The sequence below is a fragment of the Pseudoliparis swirei genome, chromosome 4 (assembly GCF_029220125.1).
Source record: "Pseudoliparis swirei isolate HS2019 ecotype Mariana Trench chromosome 4, NWPU_hadal_v1, whole genome shotgun sequence".
Classification (NCBI taxonomy): domain Eukaryota; kingdom Metazoa; phylum Chordata; class Actinopteri; order Perciformes; family Liparidae; genus Pseudoliparis; species Pseudoliparis swirei.
In genome coordinates this window covers 19,060,166-19,084,669 of record NC_079391.1, presented here as the reverse complement: position 1 = coordinate 19,084,669, position 24,504 = coordinate 19,060,166, and the positions used below count along the sequence as shown (strand labels likewise).

The following is a 24,504-nucleotide window of genomic DNA, read 5'->3' as shown; positions in this document are numbered from 1 at the left end:
TTAGTGACTGCTTGTTCCCACTCTTCTCTGTTGTGTCACACCCAGCTTTCTCACTGCAGGCAACATGAGTGATGGGTTGGCCCATTCTGGCAAATAGTGACTGTATGCTGTTGTTGCGGTGCTATAAAGTGCTGCTTTGACAAGCTCCCACTGAGGCCACAGTTATGGAGGCAATGAAGAGCCACATGTTTCTATTGCTTTAGTTCCCTGATGTTACCTCATTCTGAGGAGACTTGCTGGAAAGCATCATTGAGCAAAGAAGCACATGAAAGGTTTTATTTTCTTGGTCTTTTATGTTAGTCATTGTGCAGTTTTATAGCTACATACACTGTTTATTGCCGAACCATGTTGTCACAATCTTAAGAAAGCACTAATGCGTAAAGGTCCAAATATATGAACATAATGTAGTGTAGACAAAGACGGCTACAATGTGATATCTTCCGTTTAGCTGGTCTGCATTTTCTTATTGTCAACTAATTCCATGAATGTATTGGAACTGCAAAGCATCAGTTTATGTCTCAATACTCTCCACTTTCAATATTGAGGGGGGATGCGAGCTGCTCCTCCTAATGTGTACAGATTTCTTTTCTTCAACGTATTTTTTATTATTGGAGATACAGGTATAATGATTGTTACAATATCCGAAGTTAAAACATATCTACATGGTACATATGTTCTAGGAAAACCAAACAAAACCAACAGAACAACAGATATAAAAAAAAATAGAAAGAAGAAAAGCTTGAAGCCAGCCCTTCCCATGCTGATCATCATTTTTGTCGGAATCTGATTGGCTCATTGTGAACCTGACAAACTGTGTCGAGTGCTCCAGCTCAGCTGGACGGTCATATTTTGGTTGAGTCCGGCGTTGACTTGCTCATACGAACTCAATGGAAATTAGAAAAGCAGGAAATACCTCACGTGAGGTGCAAAGGAAAAAATTTGCACATTTAAGATTGCTATGAAAATATTCCTCAAATTGTTTTGTGTCGTTTGAATTATGAAAGAAATAATCAGAATTGTCATGCTTCTCTCGCATTTATTCCAGTGTTCATTTACAGTGTTGCCAACGGAGAAATATTCCCGAGAAAGAAAACATTGGCATGTAATATAACCAGTGATGCAACACATAGCAGACATGTGGTCCGCATGTTAACCTCTGTGTCCTCCGTCTCTTCACAGGGTCCCATAGAGAACGATGTGGTGATTCACGTGGCCCTGATAGCAGAGAGCCAGAGGTAATGTGTATGTGTGTATGTGTGTGTGTGTAAGTCTCTGGCCATGTTGAAGGCCAGGTCTATCACTGCTGTAGAGCTCATAAAGCTGGAGCCCCGCCTGACCTCTGACCTCCTCTATCACTCTTCTTGTTGTGCGCGTCTGCTGTCCTGAGTACGCGTGTGAGTGTGTGCCTGCTGGGTTACATAGAGCGTAGGTGTGCGTGTGCCAAACAAGGTCAAATTACTTTGTGAAGCCTGTTAACTTGGAGCTTCAATTACAGCAGCTGGAAAATTCCCATTGGGAGGATTCGTGAATCATCTTTCTCACTGCAGTCCACTAATGCACTCCATCTTTAGCTCTCCAATATGCAGTGTGGTGGTTCAATAGCATAGGTTTGTAATGGATACAGATTCACAATGGACCCTATTTACATGCGTTTTATGTTTGCAATAATTGATGACCAATATATTTATGAATATTCTATTCAAACATCAATAGTTCAAGAACTAATAGACTCATAAAGCTACAGATTTTCCAAGATAAAATGGAGATATACTGTATACTGTAGATGTAAAGTTCAAAAGCTGCTGCAGAACAACAGAACAACAAAGTAGATTTACAATGGGATGTATAATGAATTCCAGCATTTAATAAAGTAACAAATAGTCAAATAAATATTTGTGTGTGTGTAATTTGTGACCGGTGTAAAGGCAGGCAAGTCATCAGTGAGCTCCAGAGCACCAGTGCTGATAAAATTGCCAACAACTACATGTAAACTGCCTAAAATTCTAAATACAACTTTTTTGTCTGTCTTTGTGTAGACTTCAAGTGTTTTTGAACACCTATGGCATTCAAACCCAGACGCCCCAGCAGGTGGAGCCCATCCAGATCTGGCCTCAGAAGGAGCTGGTCAAGGTAATGCATGTTGGTCACACATTAGTCTCGGTTACTCATCCTGCTGTGTTGAGTTCAATTCCCTGTGAAATGGAAGTCAGAGCGTCTTTTGATGTACCGTGATGTACTCCACAGTGGAATTTAATCTTTGAGCATTGGACAGTTATTGGTGCCATGATATTATTGGTTGAAATGTGTTGGTACTCTTTTGTTTTACAGGAAGAAGATAAGATTTTGAAATACAAATTTTAATAAATTGATTTTGCCAGCGGTCAATTGAAAACTCACTGACTGCAGGAAATGTACCTCATTGCTTAATAATAATAATACAAATTGGATTCATATAGCAATTATCAAGCACAAATTACTTTACATACAATTAAAAAGATTTACGGAAAAAATACTGAAACCCATCTCAATTCCATGAAAGTCCCCCCCCCAGTAAAATAGCTTGTTTGTCAGTCATTACTGAGCCCTTACTAGTGTAAGGGCTCAGTAATAAAAATTAAACTAGAATGGGCACTCGGTAGAGCGCATACCTTCGCATATCACAAGATTGGGCATTAAATTATGAACATGTTGGCATTAGTTGCATGCCAATTGGATAGAAATTTATCGTGCTATGGTAAAAATAAGATTTTGACCTTTTCATGACCTTGACCTTTGACCCGATCGATCCCAAAGTCTAATCAAATGGTCCCCGGATAATAACCAATCATCCCACCAAATTTCATGCGATTCGGTTTAATACTTTGAGTTATGCGAATAACACGCATACAAATAAATAAATACACGGCGATCAAAACAGAACCTTCCGCATTTTCAATGCGATGGTAAAAATGGTTCTTAAATAATTAAGATGTGGAAATATATATATCCAGTATATATATACACTACCGTTCAAAAGTTTGGGGTCACTTAGAAATGTCTTTATTTTTCAAAGAAAAGCACTGTTTTTTCAATAAAGATAACATTAATCAAAAATACACACTATACATTGTTAATGTGGTAAATGACTATTCTAGGTGGAAATGTCTGGTTTCTAATGAAATATCTCCATAGGTGTATAGAGGCCCATTTCCATCAACTATCACTCCAGTGTTCTAATGGTACATTGTGTTTGCTAATCGCCTTAGAAGACTAATATCTGATTAGAAAACACTTGTGCAATTATGTTAGCACAGCTGAAAACAGTTATGCTGGTGATATAAGCTATACAACTGGCCTTCCTTTGAGCTTGAAGTTTGAAGAACAAAATTAATACTTCAAATATTAATCATTATTTCTAACCTTGTCAATGTCTTGACTATATTTTCTATTCAATTTTCAATTCATTTGATAAATAAAATTGGGTTTTCATGAAAGACACGAAATTGTCTGGATGACCTCAAACTTTTGAACGGTCGTATATATATATATATATATTATTAGATTTATATAGCACTTTATAGAAATCTCAAAGACGCTTTGACATAGTCGGGGGGAAGACGGTGTGAGACAGACAGACAGGAGACGAACGACAATAAGCGACATACGCAGACACAATCACATACATTCACATGGACTGATGGGTAGGGGGACGGAGGGGGCTACGGGTAAGCAGATGAGAAAAGATGTGTTTTGAGGCGGGACTGGAATGTGGTGAGGGAATCAGAGTCTCTGATGAGAATGGGGAGTGAGTTCTAAAGCTTGGAGAATGCTCTGTCCCCAAAGCTGCGGAGTTTGGACGTGGGGGTGGAGAGTAAACCAGCCGAGGTGGATCTGAGGGATAGGTTCAGAGAGATAGGGGGGTGCAAGTTGGAATGAGAAAGTGCAAAATATATGGAAGTGCATATAAAACTTCTCGAGCAAGCACAACTGGAACAAATGTAATGACAATAAAGATAAAACTAAATGGCATAAAATCATAAATGGACCAGATTTAAATGGATAGATGGTTCATTGTGAACGTTTCACAAGGAAATCCGAGGGGAGGAAACTGAAAGACTAATGACGCCACTCCACCACAACTACACAGATTAATCTTACAGTCAGCCAGTTACATTTCAGCAGTTAGCTGTCAATATCACAGCAGAACGAGGCTCCGTCAATCCATCTGCTTGTCAGTCCAAGATTTCCTGCTCTTCAGATTTTCCCTCATCATTGTCCCATTAATAACAGCAAGACTGCAGTCGACGTGATTGATCGGTCGAACAGTGATCGTTTCATGTTGATGGATCAGCGTACTGGTGGAGACGCACGGAGCGGTTTGCATAATTGTTCTCAGAAGGCTGCGTCAGGCGCCGTGTAAGAGATGAACGGCTCATCTGAATCTCTTCCGTTGTTCAACAACTCGTTCCTCTACACACGGAGGCCAAAACTAGCAGAGCCTTTATTTATTTATTTATTTTTAAATACATGATTTAATGAGCTTAATAGGTGTCAGCATTGTGATACTCAACTTATGAAAGAAAAACAACCATATATCGATAATGTGTTCAACAAATTGTTCCTTCCTTATTTTTTGATCTCCATGATGCAAGTCAGTCATTTAAGCTTGAGCCTTTGGACCAATTTATTTTGTGGCTTTTTTTACATAAACTAAAAACATCATGTTCATGTTAAGGTATCGTCTACTGCATTAAAACATTTGAAACGATTTCTGTTTATGAGGAATACTTTTTGTTTATTGTTATGCAGCTTTCCACCAAGTCAAATTCCTTCCGTGTTTAACGTACATGGGAATAAACTGTTCTGATTCTGGTTCTGGAACCAAAAGCACATTTCCTTTCAACAGTAACACGAGCAGCCCAGTTGCGTCATGAAACTTAAATTCACGATACAAAACCTAGGATTCATAACAGTCCCATATGACACTTTCATTATATGTCAGCGTTCTCAACAAAAGAGATGGAATTCAATAGAATTTCATCAAAACTGAACCCACCAGCGACTCTGCTCCTCAAATCTAAATCCTTTTAAATCCCTTAACTTTTAAGGCCTTGACACAGAAAAATACCCAAACCTAAGCTTGCCAATATTATATGTCAAGAGATTTTTATTGTGAAGTAGCAAAACTTTGAAGCAAACTCAAACATTGATGTTCAAATGATCTGTTGAAAAAGTTGACTTTGTCAGGACGGAAGACCTGCAAAATATGTTGTGAGTGTAGGTATCCCGAGATGACAGAATTATTGACAATCAGTTGTGTCCGATATTCCACTAACATGCTATTTAGTACGCTAAAACAGAATATAATATATATATGTTCACTTTCGATGGCATAGGTTACGCACAGGTGACTTCCTCTGGGTCTGAAAAGTGAAGCCAATGTGTGTGTCAGGGCCACTCTGGTTCCTTTAGAGAGGTCTTTGAGAAAAGGACCCCGCTAGTCACTTCATTTGCTACCTCAGTCGCTAGTTTTAAGTCTTAAACACAGCATGATGTTCATTCAGTGAATTATGGTGATTAACCTACCTACGGGGCTACCTTGTGATTGACAGGTCGTTACAGCACCGTTTTCCGGCCTGGGAGTTGTCCCTGTTTTCGTCTTACTACTTCAACCCTTGCTCAGTGTGTTTTCAACTTCATGAAAGTATTAGAGATGCACCGATCAGGTTTTTGGTGCCGATCACCGATCACTGAAATCAGTATCTGCCGATCCGATAATACCGATCACGGTGTCGATTGAAGCATTCTATTTATTGTGTAGCATTATTGCCTAGGACTATGAGGAAATACATATATAAAGCAACTCAAACATTAAAGAAATTACAGATTTCTTTAAACATTTAGGACTTTTACTTTAAAAATGTCCTAATTGATACATTAAAATTGTTTGATTGCTATTGTAGGGGATTTGAGATATGTATGGAACACATCTGCATTATTCATTTCCTGGAACTCTTGGGGAAATCCATTTACAGGACTTTTTTTAACATACAAAAGTCTGACTTATTTTTATAAACTCTTCCTTGGTACAGTGAAAATGTTTTAATGTGAGCATAATTTAAGCTAAATCTCAGAAACGATCTCTAAAGATACAAAATCAGTTCATAGTTTACTTTTATATCTTAGTGTATGATTTGTCGACATCTTATTTTGAAAAACGGATGTTGTTTCACGTGGTTCTTTCCGCTAACTTTGCAAAACCGGATGTTGTCACATAAATCTTTCCGCTAACTTTATCAAAACCCTCGCGCGCTCCCGATCGAATGTGTTTACCGTCATCATCAGTCTCTAGGGGCAGACATGTGAGAGTCGGCTGAGTTGACCCAGTGATTCAACTCGGGGGACGGGGACGCCGCTCGGTGCGTGAGGATCCCCTCGTGGAGCTCTCCCGGCCCTCGCCGGGCGCATCGTCTCCGTTGCGATGCGCGGCGATTGAAACGTCTGATAGTTCTCGCAGATGTTACGTCATCTGATCGGCCGTTTTGAGAACGCCGATCAAAACCGATAATGGGAATATCGGCCGATATGGATCGGCGCCGATCAGATCGGTGCATCCCTAGAAAGTATAATTGTAATCTTTGAGTTGCCTAAAAAATTTTTAGCCAGCGGTTTGGTTTCCCCCACCCTCCATCCCTCTAGCCAAGATGGCAACATTAAAAATACAAGATGGCGTCGGCCTAAGGCCAAACACAAGGCTTAAAAAATACCAAACAATGGGCGACACCACAATGACTAAATCTATTTCTTATATACAGACTATGGTTACGTGTCTCTACCTGACAAGGAAGCTTTAGGAAGTGAGGTAGCAGTTACAGTTCGGTGCGTCTGAAGAGCTCGTACTTCTGTTTATTCACTCAAAGGTTTGCTCTAACGATTATCCAGCTCAGCGCTAGCTAGCTGCTACTTTCATCCTGTCCACTCTGCTTCTGTCATCGACAGCAGATTTCACCATTTGTCCTATCAAGTCTGTGACACCACCCACTTCCTCGCCTCCAACTTGTTTCACTGTTTAACTCCTCTCACACCTGTCACTCAAACCATCGTCTCTCCTCCTGGTACTGTCTCTCATCTGCATGCTTTCCATTTGAAGTTGGCTCGTATCTGCCCGTCATCTGTCTCTCCTCTGTCATACCGGTCACTCTACCCCTGGTCTCCTGCCTAGCCTCTGTCCCTCATCTGTCATGTCTGTTATGTAGCATCTATTCTCCACGTTACCATCTCTAAACAAACGATTCTTCCTTTCTTGTCATCTCCCTGAGCTCTGTTCCTTCCTCCAGGCCTTTCTATCTTCTCCCCTGTCCTGTTATATATCTGTCTCATCCGCTTCCCTAACCCACTCTCTCCTATCGGTCCTACATCTGGTCCCGCCCAAATTATGTCTGTTACACCAAACAAGGCTCCCCTCCAGGTCGATCATCTGCCTTTGAACTGTCGTACCTGTTACTTTTTCCTTCTCTCCCCTCTGTCTCTTTCTGCTGCCTGGTGCTCCGCCTCCGATGGATGTGCCATTGTGAGTGAGAGCGCTGTGCTGAATATTAAACCCCGAGCCCAGACAGACACTTCTTCTTCGACAGAATCTGTTTATCTCGGAGTCACCGCCATCTCCAGCGCTGCGAGCCCGCCTTCACTCACCTCACCGCGTCCCTTGCAGCCATTTTATTGTGTTAACAACAGCTGCCTATCGACGGAAAAGTGGCAATTACATTTTGCAATGTGTTATTCCTCCCCGTACAACCTGAAGCGTATCCCCTTGCAAATCGCTGCTTTGCCCAAAAATAGCCCTCCTTTTAGCGGTTTCTCTCCCGGTTCCATATCTGATAGTCCGTGTGCACCTCTTTGTGGACGGCATTTTGTTTTTCTCACACGTTGCTGTTACAAGCAACAGCCGGAGTCATGTCAATAGAACCCTAAAGAGACAGGCTGGACCAAGAATATGAAGGGAAATTACGGTATTTTTCTTCCTTGGTCTCATTCTTTTGTAAGTTAGTCTATTGATCATTATAACAAAAACTCAGTCATCCCATCATCACCGATCAGACTTCAGACTACCTTCATTGGACATAGTGGCAGTTGATAAAAAATGCAGTTTACCTCTGCAGCATGTGGCTTATGAGTAAAGCCACACGTTTCCCCTATACGTCCAGCAGGGGTGTTGGCGGTCATAAATCATGACCAAAAGTCATAATGGATAGAAGTATGAGAAGAAGGCCAATATTGACCAATCCCAGAAGAGTTATTGGTTTCTGTAATTGTTCCTCCAGTCCATACTGGCTGTGAAGAGACCTCTTCTTCATGTGAGGGCAAAGATGGGGGTAAAAATCTGCAGTCCTTGTTCCACGTTAGCTTATACTAAAATAGTTTCAGTCCTGTTAGTACAACAGTAGTTTATTGTTGTACGATCCCTCCACCACAGCTCTGTAGGACACATTTGTACTGCAAAGATTGTAACTTTGGAAGATACCGTTTTGATTTGACTGATAGCGACTTTGCCCAAAGTTTAGATTCTGGATTTTGAATCCTATTGCGAGTGAAGAAGTCACTCCAGGAAATGATTGCTTCACAGCAACAACAGTTACAGGGACCAACAACACTTTCAAAGTACATACAACGATGTGATTACTGTTTGAAGAGAAACATGAACAAATTCATCCCCATCCCGTAAAGACATGTTTTGGGGCAGTCTGTGGTTAAAGAAACCCTTTCAGTTCCAGAAGGTTTAATCCCAGATATAATGGGCACACGCTGTATCACTTTAAGCCGTGTGGCAAGCTGCCGAACCCTTACCTGCACGCTAAGTCCCTCTGGATGACAGCACCTGCTGTGAAAGTAAATCTGCTATGCACATTTTCTTACACCAACAGCTACATTTCCACTATTCAGGCCACCAACCCAGCAGCGATAAACATGTGCCGGGACCTGCTCCTGCACATGTTTGTCAGTAAATAGTCATCCATTCTCACGCAGTGGCCACTGCAGAAGTGTAAAGTACAGCTTTTAGATGCAGCCTTTCATTATCTCTCCCAACTGTCATGCTTTCGGTCAGTGGAAATCCCAGGGAATGAAAGGATGCTTTGAAAGGCTTCCTGCGTGTTGTCTTTCTTCATTGGTATTCTGCACACAGGAAGTGCTGGGTGCAGAGGTTCCTCCAACCTCCCGTGGCTTTTCGCCTCCAGGTCTTATTCCTGCCTGTCAGGGCAGAGATTTGCAAAACCACTTAATTCTCCATTAACATTTCTCCTTCTTTTGTACAAACGTTGTACTTTTTCTCCTGTTAGTCTAATTTCTTCGAATTGGCCCAACTCCCGCTTCCCGGAGTTGTTTTCAGCTCTGCCTTTTCAAAACATGGAGGAAGTACAATGGGGTAACAGAGCGCCCCCTTCTGGCTGACGCCGCAAATTGCAGCCGGTTTGAGATGGAAGAATGCGGCATTGGGGGCTTGATAGGCAGATTTCCTGTAGTGCCACTTCAGTGTGTGGGTGTTCTGGTGCTGCTTCACGATGCCACAGATTGGGAGGCATTTCAATTCATAGGCTGTCACAAAAAGAATGAGTACTGCTTTCACATTCAGCCAGACACATCAGAAATGTAATTCACACACGTTCACGACCGACCGCGGCTCACATACACACGTACACGCACACACACACACACACACACACACACATAATCGGTCACTTGCGGTGAGTGTGTTACACCACTGCACTCCGAGCAAGCAGAGATAGGGAATCAATGTCATCCTTCTCTTTTCGCATTTTGGAGTCCTGACAGCAGGCGACACGGCGGTGAAAAGCTTTTATGCAAAGCACCAAAGAAAAGGGCTGAAACACTCATGCTGCAGCTGCATCTTCCCCGCTGCCATCTCTAAACGCATTTCATATGACCTTTTCGTCCGCTTTGTTCATCCAGCTGCACTCTACCATGTGCAGCTGGATACTGGACTTCCTGTCGGGCCGCCGCCAGGTGGTGAGGATGGGCGGTACCACCTCAGAGCCGCTGACCCTCAACACGGGAGCCCCTCAGGGATGCGTGTTGAGCCCTCTCCTCTACTCCCTGTACACCCACGACTGCACGGCCATGCACAGCTCCAACGTCATCATCAAGTTTGCTGACGACACAACAGTGTTGGGGCTGATCACCGACGACGAGACAGCCTATAGGGAGGAGGTTGGATCACTGGTACAGTGGTGCCAGGAGAACAGCCTCGTCCTCAACGTCAAGAAGACCAAGGAGCTGATCGTGGACTACAGGAAGCGGAGAGGAGAGCACACCCCCATCTCCATAGACGGAGTTGCAGTAGAGAGGGTCAGCAGCTTCAAGTTCCTCGGCGTGCACATCTCCGAGGACCTCACATGGACCACGCACACCACTCACGTGGTGAAAAGGGCCCAACAACGCCTGTATTTCCTTAGGCGACTGAGGAAATTCAACATGGCCCCCCGCATCCTCAGAACATTCTACACCAGTACCATCGAGAGTGTTCTGACAGGTTGCATCACCGTCTGGTACGGGAACTGCACCGCCCTGGGCGTAGGGCACTACAGAGGGTGGTGCGGTCGGCACAGTACATCGTTGGAGGTGAGCTTCCCTCCATCCTGGACATATACACCAAGCGGTGCGTGGCCAGGGCCAAACGGATGATGAAAGACAATAACCACCCCGGCCACAAACTGTTCACCCTTCTACCGTCAGGCAGGCGATACCGCAGTATCAAGTGCCGCACAAACAGACTGAGGGACAGCTTCTTCAGTCAGGCCATCAGGCTGCTGAACAAGGACTGAGACCCTCATTAACACTATACACCAGAACATATTCTGTGAATATCTATGGCCATGGTGTATATTTTATTACATTGTTTATATATATATATATATTGTATATATATATTGTATGTATATACATATATATATATATATAGTCTCAAAAAAAGTGTATATTTTATTACATTGTTTTATATATATATATTGCCATGATGTATATTCTATTACATTGTTTTATATATATATTGTTAATACTTTCTTCTTTTTTTTTGTGGATATTGTATAGTTTATTCTCATTCTTATTCTTTTTTTAGTCTGCTACTGCTGTCGGGTGTTTTGCACATAAGAATTTCACGAACCGATTATACTTGTATAAAAGGGGATGTGACAATAAAAACTTGAAACTTGAAACTTGAAAACAACTGTGGGGCCTTTGTAGAAACAACTGTGTTAAGGATTTACAGGACTGTCTCAGAAAATTAGAATATTGTGATAAAGTTCTTTATTTTCTGTAATGCAATTAAAAAAACAAAAATGTCATGCATTCTGGATTCATTACAAATCAACTGAAATATTGCAAGCCTTTTATTCTTTTAATATTGCTGATTATGGCTTACAGCTTAAGAAAACTCTAAAATCCTATCTCATACAATTTTAATATTTCCTCAGACCAAGTTAAAAAAAAGATTTATAACAGCTGAGTGTTTGTCAAGGCTCAGGAAACCCTTGCAGGTGTTTCGAGTTAATTAGACAATTCAAGTGATTTGTTTAATACCCTACTAGTATACTTTTTCATGATATTCTAATATTTAGAGATAGGATATTTGAGTTTTCTTAAGCTGTAAGCCATAATCAGCAATAAATCAGAATAAAAGGCTTGCAATATTTCAGTTGATTTGTAATGAATCCAGAATGCATGACATTTTTGCTTTTTTAATTGCATTACAGAAAATAAAGAACTTCATCACAATATTCTAATTTTCTGAGACAGTCCTGTATATTCATCTGCCTTGCTCTTTATATCAGGGTAACTGTGTACCAGTATCACTAATGACAGATTCAGTGCAGTGAAATGTAAATAAAGTCAAACCAAATGGTCAGTACGGGCAAGTGTTGAGGTTTGAGCTGAGTCAGCCCCACACATTTTAATTTAACCCGTGGGGGAATTGTACCTTCCTGCCGGCTTTACTGACACCGCATAATTCAGTCCACTAATTAAGTGTGAAACTTGAGCTCAGCTACTTTGAGGCCGTCGTCCTCATCCAAACCCTTTTGGAGTTGAGCTCTTTCTTGGCCTTTGGTGATGTGAACTCTTCTCCGCTCATAATGTTGCTCTATACTTGAGAGCAGACTTGACTGACTGAGTCTTTAAAGGGGTGACCTCTGACTTATAATGTGTGGACATGTTATGCATCGACCAGGTCTGACCACCTATTCCCAGGCTTATAATTATAAAACGTTTTCCCAAGACAAAATCAAACAACAACAAAGTCAATTTGAGATGTTTTTAAAACATTTTTATTCTGTTTTACTACTAGAAACAAGGTTGGTTGTATACTGGCTGCCAATCCACAGCAAGATAAAGACGGGGGGGATTTATTTCAGCATAGCAAAGGGGAAGATAAGAAAATAACTGTTGGGTCTGGCACATCTCCTGCATGGAAATCCCAATGCTAATGTATCAGAGTTTAGAGGAAGAAGAGCCACTGTCCTTTCGGAAAGTTTACACTTCGGCCAAACTCGTTACCTCGGAATTTGTTTTGCCAAACTCTTGGGTCGGTCCTCATCCTCAGCAAGCCTTTTCTCTTGTGGAAATGAAATAGATTATTCGAAAATACAAACAATAAAGCACACATTGAACCTGTGTGCTGCTTGTCCAAGCATGTGTTTCTATGAGCATCCCTTCACTCCAATGTTTTCTTTCATGATACTGTGCTATACAACTAGAGCTGTTCCCCCTGCAATAAAGGAACAATTGTATTTCTTTATTCCTCCTTAAAATCAGCTGGAGTCCTCGGTGTAAAATTGAAGACCCATTGTATCAAAATTTAAACATGTGAGTGGTCAACCTTCCACCATTATCACCGCACATTGGCCAAGCTGAAATGGAAAGTACGCAGGTGGGGCCTAGTGAAGGGTCACTTACCACTGGCTAATATTTAGGATGGATTTGACATTTTTAGCAGTGCATATATTTTAAGTGGCTCAAGTGGAATCAAACAGCATGCATTATATTTATTTTTATAAAGTCTCCTCTTTTGGGCCTCTGCAAACGGTGTTCTCAGCTCCGGTGCCCCTGGGTGTGCTCGGGTCCACTAAGCACGCCGCTCATCGCAGCACCGAGACCTTTCGCTGTTGCCACTTCTCATTACTGTACACAGAGCTAAATATCAGTCGGTGGTTCTGCCACACGGTGGTAATTTCAGCTCATAAGTTGCAACAACAGAAGTATCTCAGTGGAACAGATGGACCTGCTCTTTCATTTCGATGTGGACTGGCACCGCACGGCTTGACATTTCCAAAGAAAATGTGATGTTTTTAATCTCGCAGGAAAAATATGCAGGGGCAAAAAGAGAATTTTAGATTCCCTCTGAAAACAGAAAGGTTAGCCGTTAGAGCGAGTGCAATGCGTGTGTCTTGTTTGCTGATGAGGGTTTGAGGGTGTTTCTTTCTTTCCGCAGGCATACCGTTTCCTAGCCATCAATAAAAAGCTGGGGTTGAGTGGGCGTCCAGAGAGGCCAGTGGGCTGCATCGGGACCTGCAAGGTATATGGATTGCATACCACTTCCACATGGGCATGCGTGTGCTGCAAGGGTCATGGGTGACCACGAACGCACCTCCCACATGTTGATCTGCATATGTATCTCAGAGCTCGGAGGAGTCAAACTGAACTTATTTATGAAAATATTCAGTTACAAGAGTTTCTGTCTTCGTCAAACTTACAGTTTGTATCAGTGAATGCTAAATAGATTCTTTTAATATGCTTAGCCGCCGGCCAGTCTGTGCATGTGAGGCTGTGTGTGCGCTTATTCGGTGCTTGTAGTGTGTGTGTGTGTGATATTGTTTGTTGTTTCTTCCAAATGAAGGTCACCAAATAAGTTGAGCCATAGCAGCTTCCTCAAAGGCATTGCCAAACAAATTAATCATTGCTCCCAACACATTGCTAAGGCAGTATTATAATGGGTCATTCGTAGGGAAGAGGTAGACTGCCACAGGGCATCATCATCTTAAGGGTGAATGTGTGTGTGTGTGAGCCCCTGTGACAATCTGTATGTGTGAGGAGGCTTTATATGTGCGCGTTATCACGAGTTGACGTGTGTTTTCTGTGCGTCCTCTACTTTAGGATTGATGTTCTTGTTTTATACACTGGCCAGAATAATGTGTACGTGGCGACTGAGCCATCCGTCTTCTCATGCAACAGTGTGTGTATGTGTGTGTTCGCCTCCCTCCAGATTTATCGGATCCTGGGCAAGACGGTGGTGTGCTACCCAATAGTGTTTGATCTAAGTGACTTTTACTTGTCCCAGGACGTCATGCTGCTGATTGATGACATTAAGGTGAGTCGAGCTCACACTCATGGAGCTCAACCACTTGCTCAAAAGAAGTTAAATAACTGAGAAGTATTTAGCTTGTGTGGTCTAAAGAGATGCAGAGCGACATTTTTAAGAAATAGAAAGACGGAATCGGCTGATTTGAGCCGAAATGTAATATTTCCCTGAGTATTGGCCCAATTCGAGCACAACGTGTATTGACTGATGGTTTAGATTGCATTTATCTTTTGTTCATTTGTGTTCCCTAATGAAGAAGGTCTTTAAATCAGCGTTCAGCTGAGGTTGTGTACCATGTGCTCCTCTAACTTCCCATTAAATTCCTCCCAGGACATTTTGGTCATCGAACATGGAGGGAAAACAGAAACAAAACATACAGAATTTAAATGTGATTGAAGCAAAGTAAAACCTTAAAGAAATAGTGAATTTTGACTTTTATATTCATATTTATCTATATTTTCAATCAATCAAATATAACTGCATTATTTGTATTTTGAATGTAAAATCCTTGTAAACTCCAGTTAAGTTAGCATATTTTGAACATAAATTAATCTTCATTAACAAAAACGTACAACTTAACTTTGGTCTGTCTGACAGTTTATATGGTTGAACTTCAGTTTCTGCTCACGTCTGTGGAAGCTGCCATCTTTGGTCCACCGCCATGCCAATCTGATATCTTCAAAAAAGTGTGTGTGTGTGTGTGTGTGTGTGTGTGTGTGTGTGTGTGTGTGCGTGTGCGTGTGCAGAACACCCTGCAGTTCATCAAACAGTGCTGGAAGATGCAGGGACGTCCACTCTTCCTGGTTCTCATCCGCGAGGATAACATCAAGTAATTTACACACTTCATAATAGCTCTTTTATCATTTCTTTATTTAATGTCCTTTGTTAGCTTTCTCACAGCATTCCTCCTCCACCTAGCGCCCCATACATCACCCTCTATCTCTCATATTCTCTCTTTTACCAGCTCAAGCTCACAACACAGTTGACTGTGACATTTTTTTAGTCCAACATTTCTCTCCCTCTCCCACTTCACCTCTCTTCCCTCCCACTATTTATCTTCATGGCCGCACGGTGCGACTGTATTTGCTCGCTGATTGGGTGATAATGTTTCTCATTTGTATCACTGTAGCCTGACTGGGGGGCTGATCACAGCCGTTTTGAACATTACCCACAAAACCAGATATGTTAAATGTGCTACAAGCGCTGAAACAGCCACACTGCAGTCTCTGGATGAGTCAGTGGGTTCTCAAAGAAACTACTCAATAGTCATTAGTTCACTATTGATCGGGATGATGCCCTGTCTGGAAGGGAACGGCAGTGGCGGTCTGGGTGAAACGTGCTGATTTATTGAGAAAAAACAACTCATCTATGATGATTCCAGGCTGATATGTTTAACATTGGTGTTCTGTTTGTAATATATTGGTTTCCATAGATGTTTCGACTCAGAATAAGACTGATTCACTCGACTGTGGACTGAGTAAGTCTAATCTCTGTGTCACCAGGGGGAGCCGCTTCAACCCAGTCCTGGACATGCTGGCCTCGTTCAAGAAGGGCAACATCGGAGGGGTCAAAGTTCATGTCGACAGACTTCAGGTTTAAAGAATAGACTTATTCATTTTGGTATTGATTATTTAATTTGGTCATTCTCAAACACTCTTTGTCTTGAGAATGCATATTTCAATGAATTTCCTTCTGTCAATAGTTAGTTAATCGTGAAAGTGTTCCCTTTAAATACTAGCATGGCGGATGATCTAAGCGAATTAAGTATTTGAGGGATAAAATAAACATGATTAAAAAATATTATAAAATGAGTCCTTGTTTGGACTCCCTTTGAAAAGAATGATAAGACAAGCTACATTATATTTGATATAAAAAAGCAAATAATGCTGCAGAACTTCCAGGACAAATAAATATTAAAATTAAATATACACTTTTATTAATCCCCAAGGGGAAATTAGTTCTCTGCATTTAACCCATCCTTAGTTATTAAGGAGCAGTGGGCTGCGGTGAAGCGCCCGGGAAGCAACTGGGGGTTCAGTGCCTTGCTCAAGGACACTTCGACTTGCAGCTAATGGGGAGAGCGGGGATCGAACCCACGACCTTGCGGTTGAAGGACGGCCCTCTTACCCCACTGAGCTAAAGATGGGACTGAACATCATGTGCAGTTTAAACTAAATCCAAACCATTTTTCTTTTATCAACACAATATGTGTAGCCCATCTGTTACCAAGTAAACAGGACATGGGTTCCACTGAACTCCAAACAGACTTGAGTTTGACTGATTTTATTTACCTCAGCTGCGTGAGAGGGGTTAGTAAAGCACTGCCTACCCACCAGGGAATTGTTTTTAATCTATTTAATGTTTGCCACCTGCTCTCTTCTCTTGGCATATTTACAACTGATATCACTGCCGCCTCTGAAATATACCATGAATTAATATTACAGATGCAGGGCTTCACCTATTTCTTCTGGAAAGAACTTTTTCTTTTCAGAAGTCTCTCCTTTCAATAGCATTACCTTTTAACCGTGTTATGACTTTGGCCTATCATAATTATTTTGGGATGGTGGGAAAAGTGAAACTGAATTGAGCTTGAACAGTTTAATGTGTGAGGAATGAAAGGGTGAATTCACAGATGAGAGGTTGTGTTCCACGAGAAGCATTAAAAGACCTTTGTACTCCACCTGCTCAGCACCGACAGCAGCAGACCGTTGTAGCGCCGAGCTGGTGAACATGGTGACGCATCTGGCAGCTAAAGAGAGATATTTACCTGTTTTAGTGGAGACCAAAAACAGAGCTAAACTGGTCGTGAATATTAGACTTACATTCATCGGGTATATGCAGAAGAAACTGTCAAAATAATGCAGATATGTCCATTTGTCTGCCAGATGAGCAAATAAGCAACTTCCTAAGTGGCCAGAAAATCAGTTAATGCAGGTTTAAACAAAGTAAAACATTCACATTAAAACATTTGATTTAACTCATTAAAACGAAAATGACAACATTTTACTGCAGCTAGTTCTTATTTTTCAAGGCAGATGGTATTTGTTTGGGATCTTCACATAATCAAGCAAAAACAAAAACAAGGCGATGGTAGCTCTGCAATTATATCAAAATCTGTAACGTTTGACAGGTTTTCCAACTCTACTTCCTCTCCCACTGAGATTGTGGCGTTCAACTGAGACTTCCTCAAGTCATCCGTCTTTTCTTTTGCTCTAAAGTTCTTCCTTCCCTTTGCCTGTTTGCTATTCACGTCACAGCTAACTCCAACCACTTTGAAACACTTCTCCTCTTCATCACCTCGTGGTTATGAGGAGCAGGATTGCTCCTCTCCTTTGCCTCTTATATTGTTTTGGAGTTGAGTTCAGTTGGAAACGGCTAATATCACATTTAGACCACAGGAGCCGGCTGCATTGAACAGCACTCTATGCTCCCACACTGCTTCGCTTTCAAACTTTCACAAACTTAGACACCAACTTGTTACGGCTCTCATACACGTTCATAAAAATTCTAAAGATTGAACTGAGTCCCCCGACAAACCCCCTCCCTGAGATGTGTAGAGCCGCGCTTTCTCTCCTCCTGTATCTTTGTGCTTCTGCATATGCCTTAAAGTTTAGACTACGATCTCCCATATCACTGTGCAATCTCTTGTAGCTAGATGGAATACTCATTTTGAAAAGGTCCTTGATATGTCCTTTTTTTCTCATCGACCGACTAGACCCTGATATCTGGAGCGGTGGTAGAGCAGTTGGACTTCCTGCGTGTCAATGAGGAGGAGTAAGCGCTTCCTCGTCTTTGTACTTAATGAGTCAGAGGGCGGGATATTTCAAAAAGCTCATTATGAGACATACAATTCTAATCTGACATGTACAGTCTACACATGTAAACTTGATTTAAAATGTTTTCAGGATCAAGAAATCCGTTTAGTGAATCGTTAACGAGATGCCAAAGGAACGACGGCAGCCCTGTTTTGTTTGTTGATTTTAATTGTGAAGTGTTTCAAGAGAGATGCCAGCAACTGCTTGTGGATCTGTTATCTTCTTACAATTAGTGTGTGCTTGCATGTGTCTAGGATCCCAGAGTTTAAGAGCTTTGAGGAGCTGGAGCTGCCGAAGCACTCCAAGGTGAAGCGACAGATGAGCACACCCAACGCCTCAGAGCTGGAGCAGCAGCCAGAGATCACTGTGGAGGAGTGGCGGCAGAAGCCCACCCATGAGGTCGTCCAGAAGTTCCACGTGAGTTGATCGGCGACGCTCAGCAGAACTAAAGTATTCTATCGTGGCAATCCTTAAGATGTCAGTGCTGGTTTATTTAGAATTTCTATGTGGGTGAAAACAGTGGTATTGTGCTTTGAGTTTAGCAGCCTGGGGTCTCTTTGTTGACAAGTGAGCTTCAAATGTTCCAAATTGTGTGTGTGCATTGGTACATTTAGTTGTGTGTGACTGAGGAAGAACAACTGTAATACATCTCGAGATAAACAGTGGGTGGGAGCTGTGGTTAGGACTGCCTTCAAGAAGAAACTCCATTATAAACTTTTCGAAGAAAAATGTAAAACTTCATATTACTTCCAACATCTTCTTATTAAGCAACGGTAAGAATCTCTTAAATCCACTTCCACCGAGTCCACCTGGGTTGCCTCATTATTTAGGAAGATAACCCTTTGTGCCCTCACTGTTTCCTCCTGTTGACGCAGCCCACTCTTGCCAACGCTCACTTCGCCACCTGTTACCTGTTATATTATAGCATCTTATAAATATTTAAAAACATTCTTCCTCAAGGCCAGGTTCTGTGCACCGTCCGGCCAAGCCGGCTCACAATTACCAGCTCGTCAATCTGACACTGGACCTGAATATTTTATACGTGTCTGATAAATCCAAACCCCTGCCCACGGCTTCTGCAATTGTGATTGGTTGGGTTGATGAGAAATGATAGAAGACAGACTGGAAGCATGTTTTAGGCCATATTGAAGCTACTAAAGCTAATAAACACTGAGTATTTCAAGCTAACCCTCTAACTCAGTTATCTTCTGACACACTTAAAGGTGCTCCCTCTTCCATATTTAGGCACATTAAGGCTGCTGCCAAATTCAAATGACCATTATTACCACAATTTTAAAATGGCAAAATAATATTTGCGTAACCAGGCTCATCTGTGTGTGTGTGTGTGTGTGTGTGTGTGTGCGTCATCTCCCAGGACTGCAACTGCTTGGCCAGTCAGGCTCAGCTTGCAGTCATCCTTCTGAGGAGAGAAGGACCAGACTTCCTTGCAAAAGATGGTAAGCACATACACACACACACACACACACTCAGAGTTGGTGAGCATCTTAAATAACTAGTCACACGCTGCACTAAAACAGAACAGCAGATCTTCAGAGTTTCCTCATTAAAGGCAAAGTGAATGGTGTCCGAAGTGTGTTCATGTTCTTCCTGTCAGGGCCTTCATCCGTCCTGTAACCAGGTGCAGGTCTTAAGGATGCTGTTGAATGTTCGGTCACTTTGAGATGTAGGACACATTTGGATATGAATGTATATGTATTTATGGTCTTTTCAAAATGTCCAAACACAAATATATATTTGTGATTCCAGAGAACCTGATGAATGAACTGGAGAGAATCTACAGAAGAGCCGGCAGCAGAAAGCTTTGGTCTGATATTTACACACACACACACACACACACACACACACACACACATACAAATATTTAAGCAAACAAATACTCTGGTTGCCGCCTTCTGTTGCATCATTTGCTGGCCTTACATTGCCGTGAGTCATTATGGGGTCTCAACATAAATATTGCTTCCAGACATGTCCAGATCTAAAAAGCGTTACCTCTAAAGATGCATTCAGTACTCGTGATGCCTTCTTAGGAGGTGACATGCAGTTAATTTAGTGTTTCGTTATGTTGAATCATTAAGTGGGAATTAAAAAGTTATTTATGTTGGAACATTGTTTTCCCTTATGTTTTTTGTTGGGCTCCCTTTAACCAAATATCTCCACACCTGCTGTGTCCCCCGTCTCCTGTGAACACTTATATCTGGCTGAACTGTAGGAAGACAGTGCGTGGTGCTGCTGCTATTATCAGGAAGTTCGCCAGCTCTATAGCTCCTCACATCACCACAATACTGGTGCATGGGAAGCAGGTAATCCGGGCGGAGATGGACTGAAGACTCTGCATGTTTTCTGCCAGTGAGCTGGCTAGCTAGCTGTCTAACTTGAGAGCTGTGTGAGGGTCAGCCCATCCTCATAACCAACAACCGACTAAGTCAGTGCTTTACGAATTTCCAATATACAAGATGTGGAGTTTTGACTGAAGTATTTTTAAAAACCTTCAATCTCTACTCTTTTATTATGTAAATGAGTATATTTAAATAGAGACATAAACTTCCCTAAGCGGGTAGCATTCCTTTCCTAGAAGGGATGAATTAAACAAAACAAAAAAGAAAAAGAAAAGTTCTTAAATGTATTAGAAAACCTTCAAAGACACAGTTAATGCTGAATGTACTCAGCATTATTCAGGCATTTTTGTGTGTAAAGCTGAAGCTCGTCCCGGAGTTTTACTCTCAAAAATATCTTAAGAAGTGAAATCTGACTTCTCACTGTGATATGTATTAGTCTGAGTCCCTCTGTGACGCAGTAGCAGCTCCCCTCTTAGCACCATGCTTAAATCCTGGCTAAACCACGAAGTGTGGCATCATGCGGTGGCTCACATTCACACAGCCGTGAGTTTGGCCAAGCTAGCGGGCCCTTTGACTCCGGTGTGTTCAGGAGCTTGTCGTCGATGTTTGCTTCCGGTGCATTAACCGCCACAGAGACTGGACCCTCGTCTCTGCTCCTGCAGCGTCGCCCACTGCAATAAGGCCAGCTGTATACGCCAAATGAAATGGGATTTGCCCGTTGGTCATGGCCCTGTGAGGGCCTTTGCACTCGCTGTTTCATCAATGTGCTCGGTGGAGGAGCTTGATTGTTGCTCTGGGAGCAGACACCATTCGCACATTGGTCACAACAAAGTAATGCGAGAGCAAATCATCTCCCAGGAGGCAAATGTAATCAAAGTTGACTGTCCTTCATATGGTCAGCTCCACCAACAGGTACATCATTCTTGTATTGAATCTGTTGCTCGCTGTTAAAATAAAAGTCTGTCATGCCGCCGTGTGGCTACGCATCTACCGGCTCAGACACACCCGGGACGTGTGGCCTAGAGGAGGGAGTCCAGTTACTTCTGGATTACTCCACCTTGAATATTAAGGTTCCTCAAAGCCAGGATAAGTGTGATTAACAGACTGCCCACCATTCCAGTCAAACTCTTTTTGATCTTTGATCAAAGAGAGTATTTTGTTTGTGGTATACCGCAAGCCTCACTCACCTAGAACTAACCCAATACTTCCCGTGGTTTGATTTTGATTGTGTGCCGATTTTGAATTTGTTATGTAACATTAAATCACATTCATTTAGCTGAAGCTTTTATCAAAAGCAACTTACACTAAGTGCTTTCAAGCTGACCGACACAGCAGCTTTTATTATATGCTGTTTATGAATGTATGGCAGAGAGAAATTAGATTAAGCCATACAGCAACTAGAACGGGCACTCGGTAGAGCGCATACCTTCGCATATCACAAGATTGGGCATTGAATTATGAACATGTTGGCATTAGTTGCATGCCAATTGGATAAAAATTGACCGTGCTATGGTAAAAAGAAGATTTTGACCTTTTCATGACCTTGACCTTTGACCCGATTGATCCCAAAATCTAATCAAATGGTCCTCGGATAATAACCAATCATCCCACCAAATTTCATGCGATTCAGTTCAATACTTGTTGTGTTATGTGAGTAACACGCATACAAATAAATAACTAAATAAATACACGGCGATCAAAACATAACCTTCCGCATTTTCAATGCGAAGGTAATAAAAGAAAAGCCTGGAGGCTGGATCCAACCTGCTGGGAAATGCCATCAATACTTGAGTTTAATTTACTTTCTCATTTTCCTAACATGGGCAGGAAGTGAAGCTTGAAATCGGTTCCCCAACAAAGCATCAGGAGATGGACACCGCATCAGGCCTTCTCAACATTTAGGCATTGTTGCATTTTCATTCTTCATGTTCAGGATGTGGCCTCACAGGTGCAGGAACTGAACGACTGAACAACAAAACAAGTTGCATTTAATAGCATATTATTAGAGCAGTTTGTGCTGATTGTAGACATCACTCCCATGATGAAAATGATTTCATTGCTTCGGTGAGGATGGCTTTCACTCCGTGCGTGTCTATGGCAACCACGGCTGTGGCGACCACGTTAGGAGTCTTAATTCTAAGTCATAATTCTTGCAGGCAAGAGAAGGCCATAGTGACTCCTGAGAATAACAAACTGAGAAATTAGTGAACATTTAAATATTTCAATGGAAAGCAGATAATCACTAAATCCCATAAATTAATTAGGATTGGGACCCATTTATTATTTATTAGATTGGTATCAGTCCGGTTTGATTAAAAAAGAGTTTGCTTCGCGTTTAATATTTATTTAATTTCATTCTGTTGTTTTGATGATAATTTGATTTAGATTTTACATTTTGGGGCATTAAACTGATATAATAAGAAAAGGAAGCAGCTGCCAATGGCACCTGGAGTCAAGATCTCGCCTTTTCAAACCTTTTCGTGAAATATCGATGTATTTCTAATAATGTCTGATTGAAATGTTTAAGTTGTGGTACTTTATTCGGCCACTGGACTCGATATATTCGCTCCACATATTCTGTATTCTATAAACCAAATAATAACACTTGATTACAGGTTGAAATCACGTAAAATATAGAATATAGATTCTAATAAAGGAAGTGGATCCTTAGCCATATAAGAAATGAAGAACAAGATGTGGTCTTCTACAGCTCAACCTGTTAGTGATCCTGATGTCAAGAATATTTTTGTGTCTTTTTCGCCCCCTAGGTCTGTTGTCCGTCTTGCTGCCAGTCTCTTAACTAAACTAGTGGACAGCCTTGCCCCCAGTATTACTAGTGTGTTAGTGCATGGCAAGCAGGTAAGTGAACACACAGAGCGCAGGGCCCCAGTAGTTCACCATCCCTTCTGTACAAATGATTTGGGTTTATTTTGGGTTAAATGGCATGCCGGGTCAATGGTTCTAATACACACTCAGATCAATGTGGTTGGTAGATATAATGATAGGCTTCTCCTGCTGTAATCCGGTGGGAGTAACTGTGGCCAGCTGCACGCTCACAGCTTTCCTCCTTTGTGTGCGCGTCACAGCTGTAGCTGTCGCCCGGTTGCCGGTGCGACCAGCGTGGACTCCTAATATGCGCCGCGTCCACGTGGATCGACTCTGTGTCCACTTGATGTACCGTGACCCTGTGGTTTGGTCTGGTGCCGCTCCCTCGCTCTGACCGAGGTTCAGTGCGTCATTTCCCATCGAGCGTTAGATTAGTCTCCTCTCGAGGGTGTCAGTTATCGCGCCTCGTTTCTACCCTTCTGAACAGTTTTAAGCATTTCATTATGCTGAAGTAGCCCACGGTGTGAATCTGCATATAGATTGCTCCTCTCAACATGATTGGAAAAGCTGATTTAAGATTTAAGACAGCGGTGTTCCTCCGCTTACAATAACGGCTCAGTTGGAAGGGAGAAGAGGCGCCACCTCATTGTGGTCTACTCTGAGGTGTTGTCTTTATATTTCTTGCCAATAGTCACAAAGATAGACAAGTAAGCTTGTTTACTCTTCTTTGTTTTCAGCCTTGAGAATCACCTGTTTCGTAACAGCGGTTGCTCTCATGTTCTTTATTTTGAGAAAAGAACAAGATTATTATTTATTCCTATTACTATTCTGCCGTGGTCATTTCCAGACATCGTTTCCATCTCCGGGCTCTTCTTTGCTCAGTTGAGATGTAAAGATGAAGGATACAGCTCCAGAGTGCTGGGTTTCATCAGCTGGAGGCAAGGATAAAAGAGTTTCCCTCCTATCTGGAAGATTGGTTAGGTGTAATTTTCATGAGATGCCTTTCAGAAGAATACACTAAAGAGTAATCTTGAGATCTCTCTTCTTTTTTTCCGCTCCTTTTTATGTGTTTCTGGGAGAAGAGGCCAATTTTCGAGATATGGAACAAAGATACTTTGTAGGAATTGCACCTTGGAGGATGTAGTGTGTGTGCAAGTACCGT

The 24,504-nt window shown here is 41.9% G+C and overlaps 1 protein-coding gene across 5 annotated transcripts in view; it reads left to right on the top strand.

The window, feature by feature from the left end:
- The window catches only part of phkb (phosphorylase kinase, beta), a 106,316-nt gene that overhangs the window by 77,670 nt on the left and 4,142 nt on the right, over positions 1–24,504 (top strand). For 4 of the 5 annotated variants that reach the window (XM_056411972.1, XM_056411974.1, XM_056411973.1 and 1 more), the window contains 11 exons: positions 1,180–1,235; positions 2,037–2,130; positions 13,478–13,561; positions 14,249–14,353; positions 15,091–15,173; positions 15,847–15,937; positions 18,060–18,118; positions 18,414–18,576; positions 19,535–19,616; positions 19,927–19,984; positions 23,285–23,375. In XM_056411972.1, the coding sequence (XP_056267947.1) occupies positions 1,180–1,235; positions 2,037–2,130; positions 13,478–13,561; positions 14,249–14,353; positions 15,091–15,173; positions 15,847–15,937; positions 18,060–18,118; positions 18,414–18,576; positions 19,535–19,616; positions 19,927–19,984; positions 23,285–23,375 (966 nt within the window). Of the gene's footprint in view, positions 1–1,179; positions 1,236–2,036; positions 2,131–13,477; positions 13,562–14,248; positions 14,354–15,090; positions 15,174–15,846; positions 15,938–18,059; positions 18,119–18,413; positions 18,577–19,534; positions 19,617–19,926; positions 19,985–20,389; positions 20,481–23,284; positions 23,376–24,504 lie in introns of all 5 variants that reach the window. The other variant, XM_056411976.1, reaches the window with a different exon arrangement.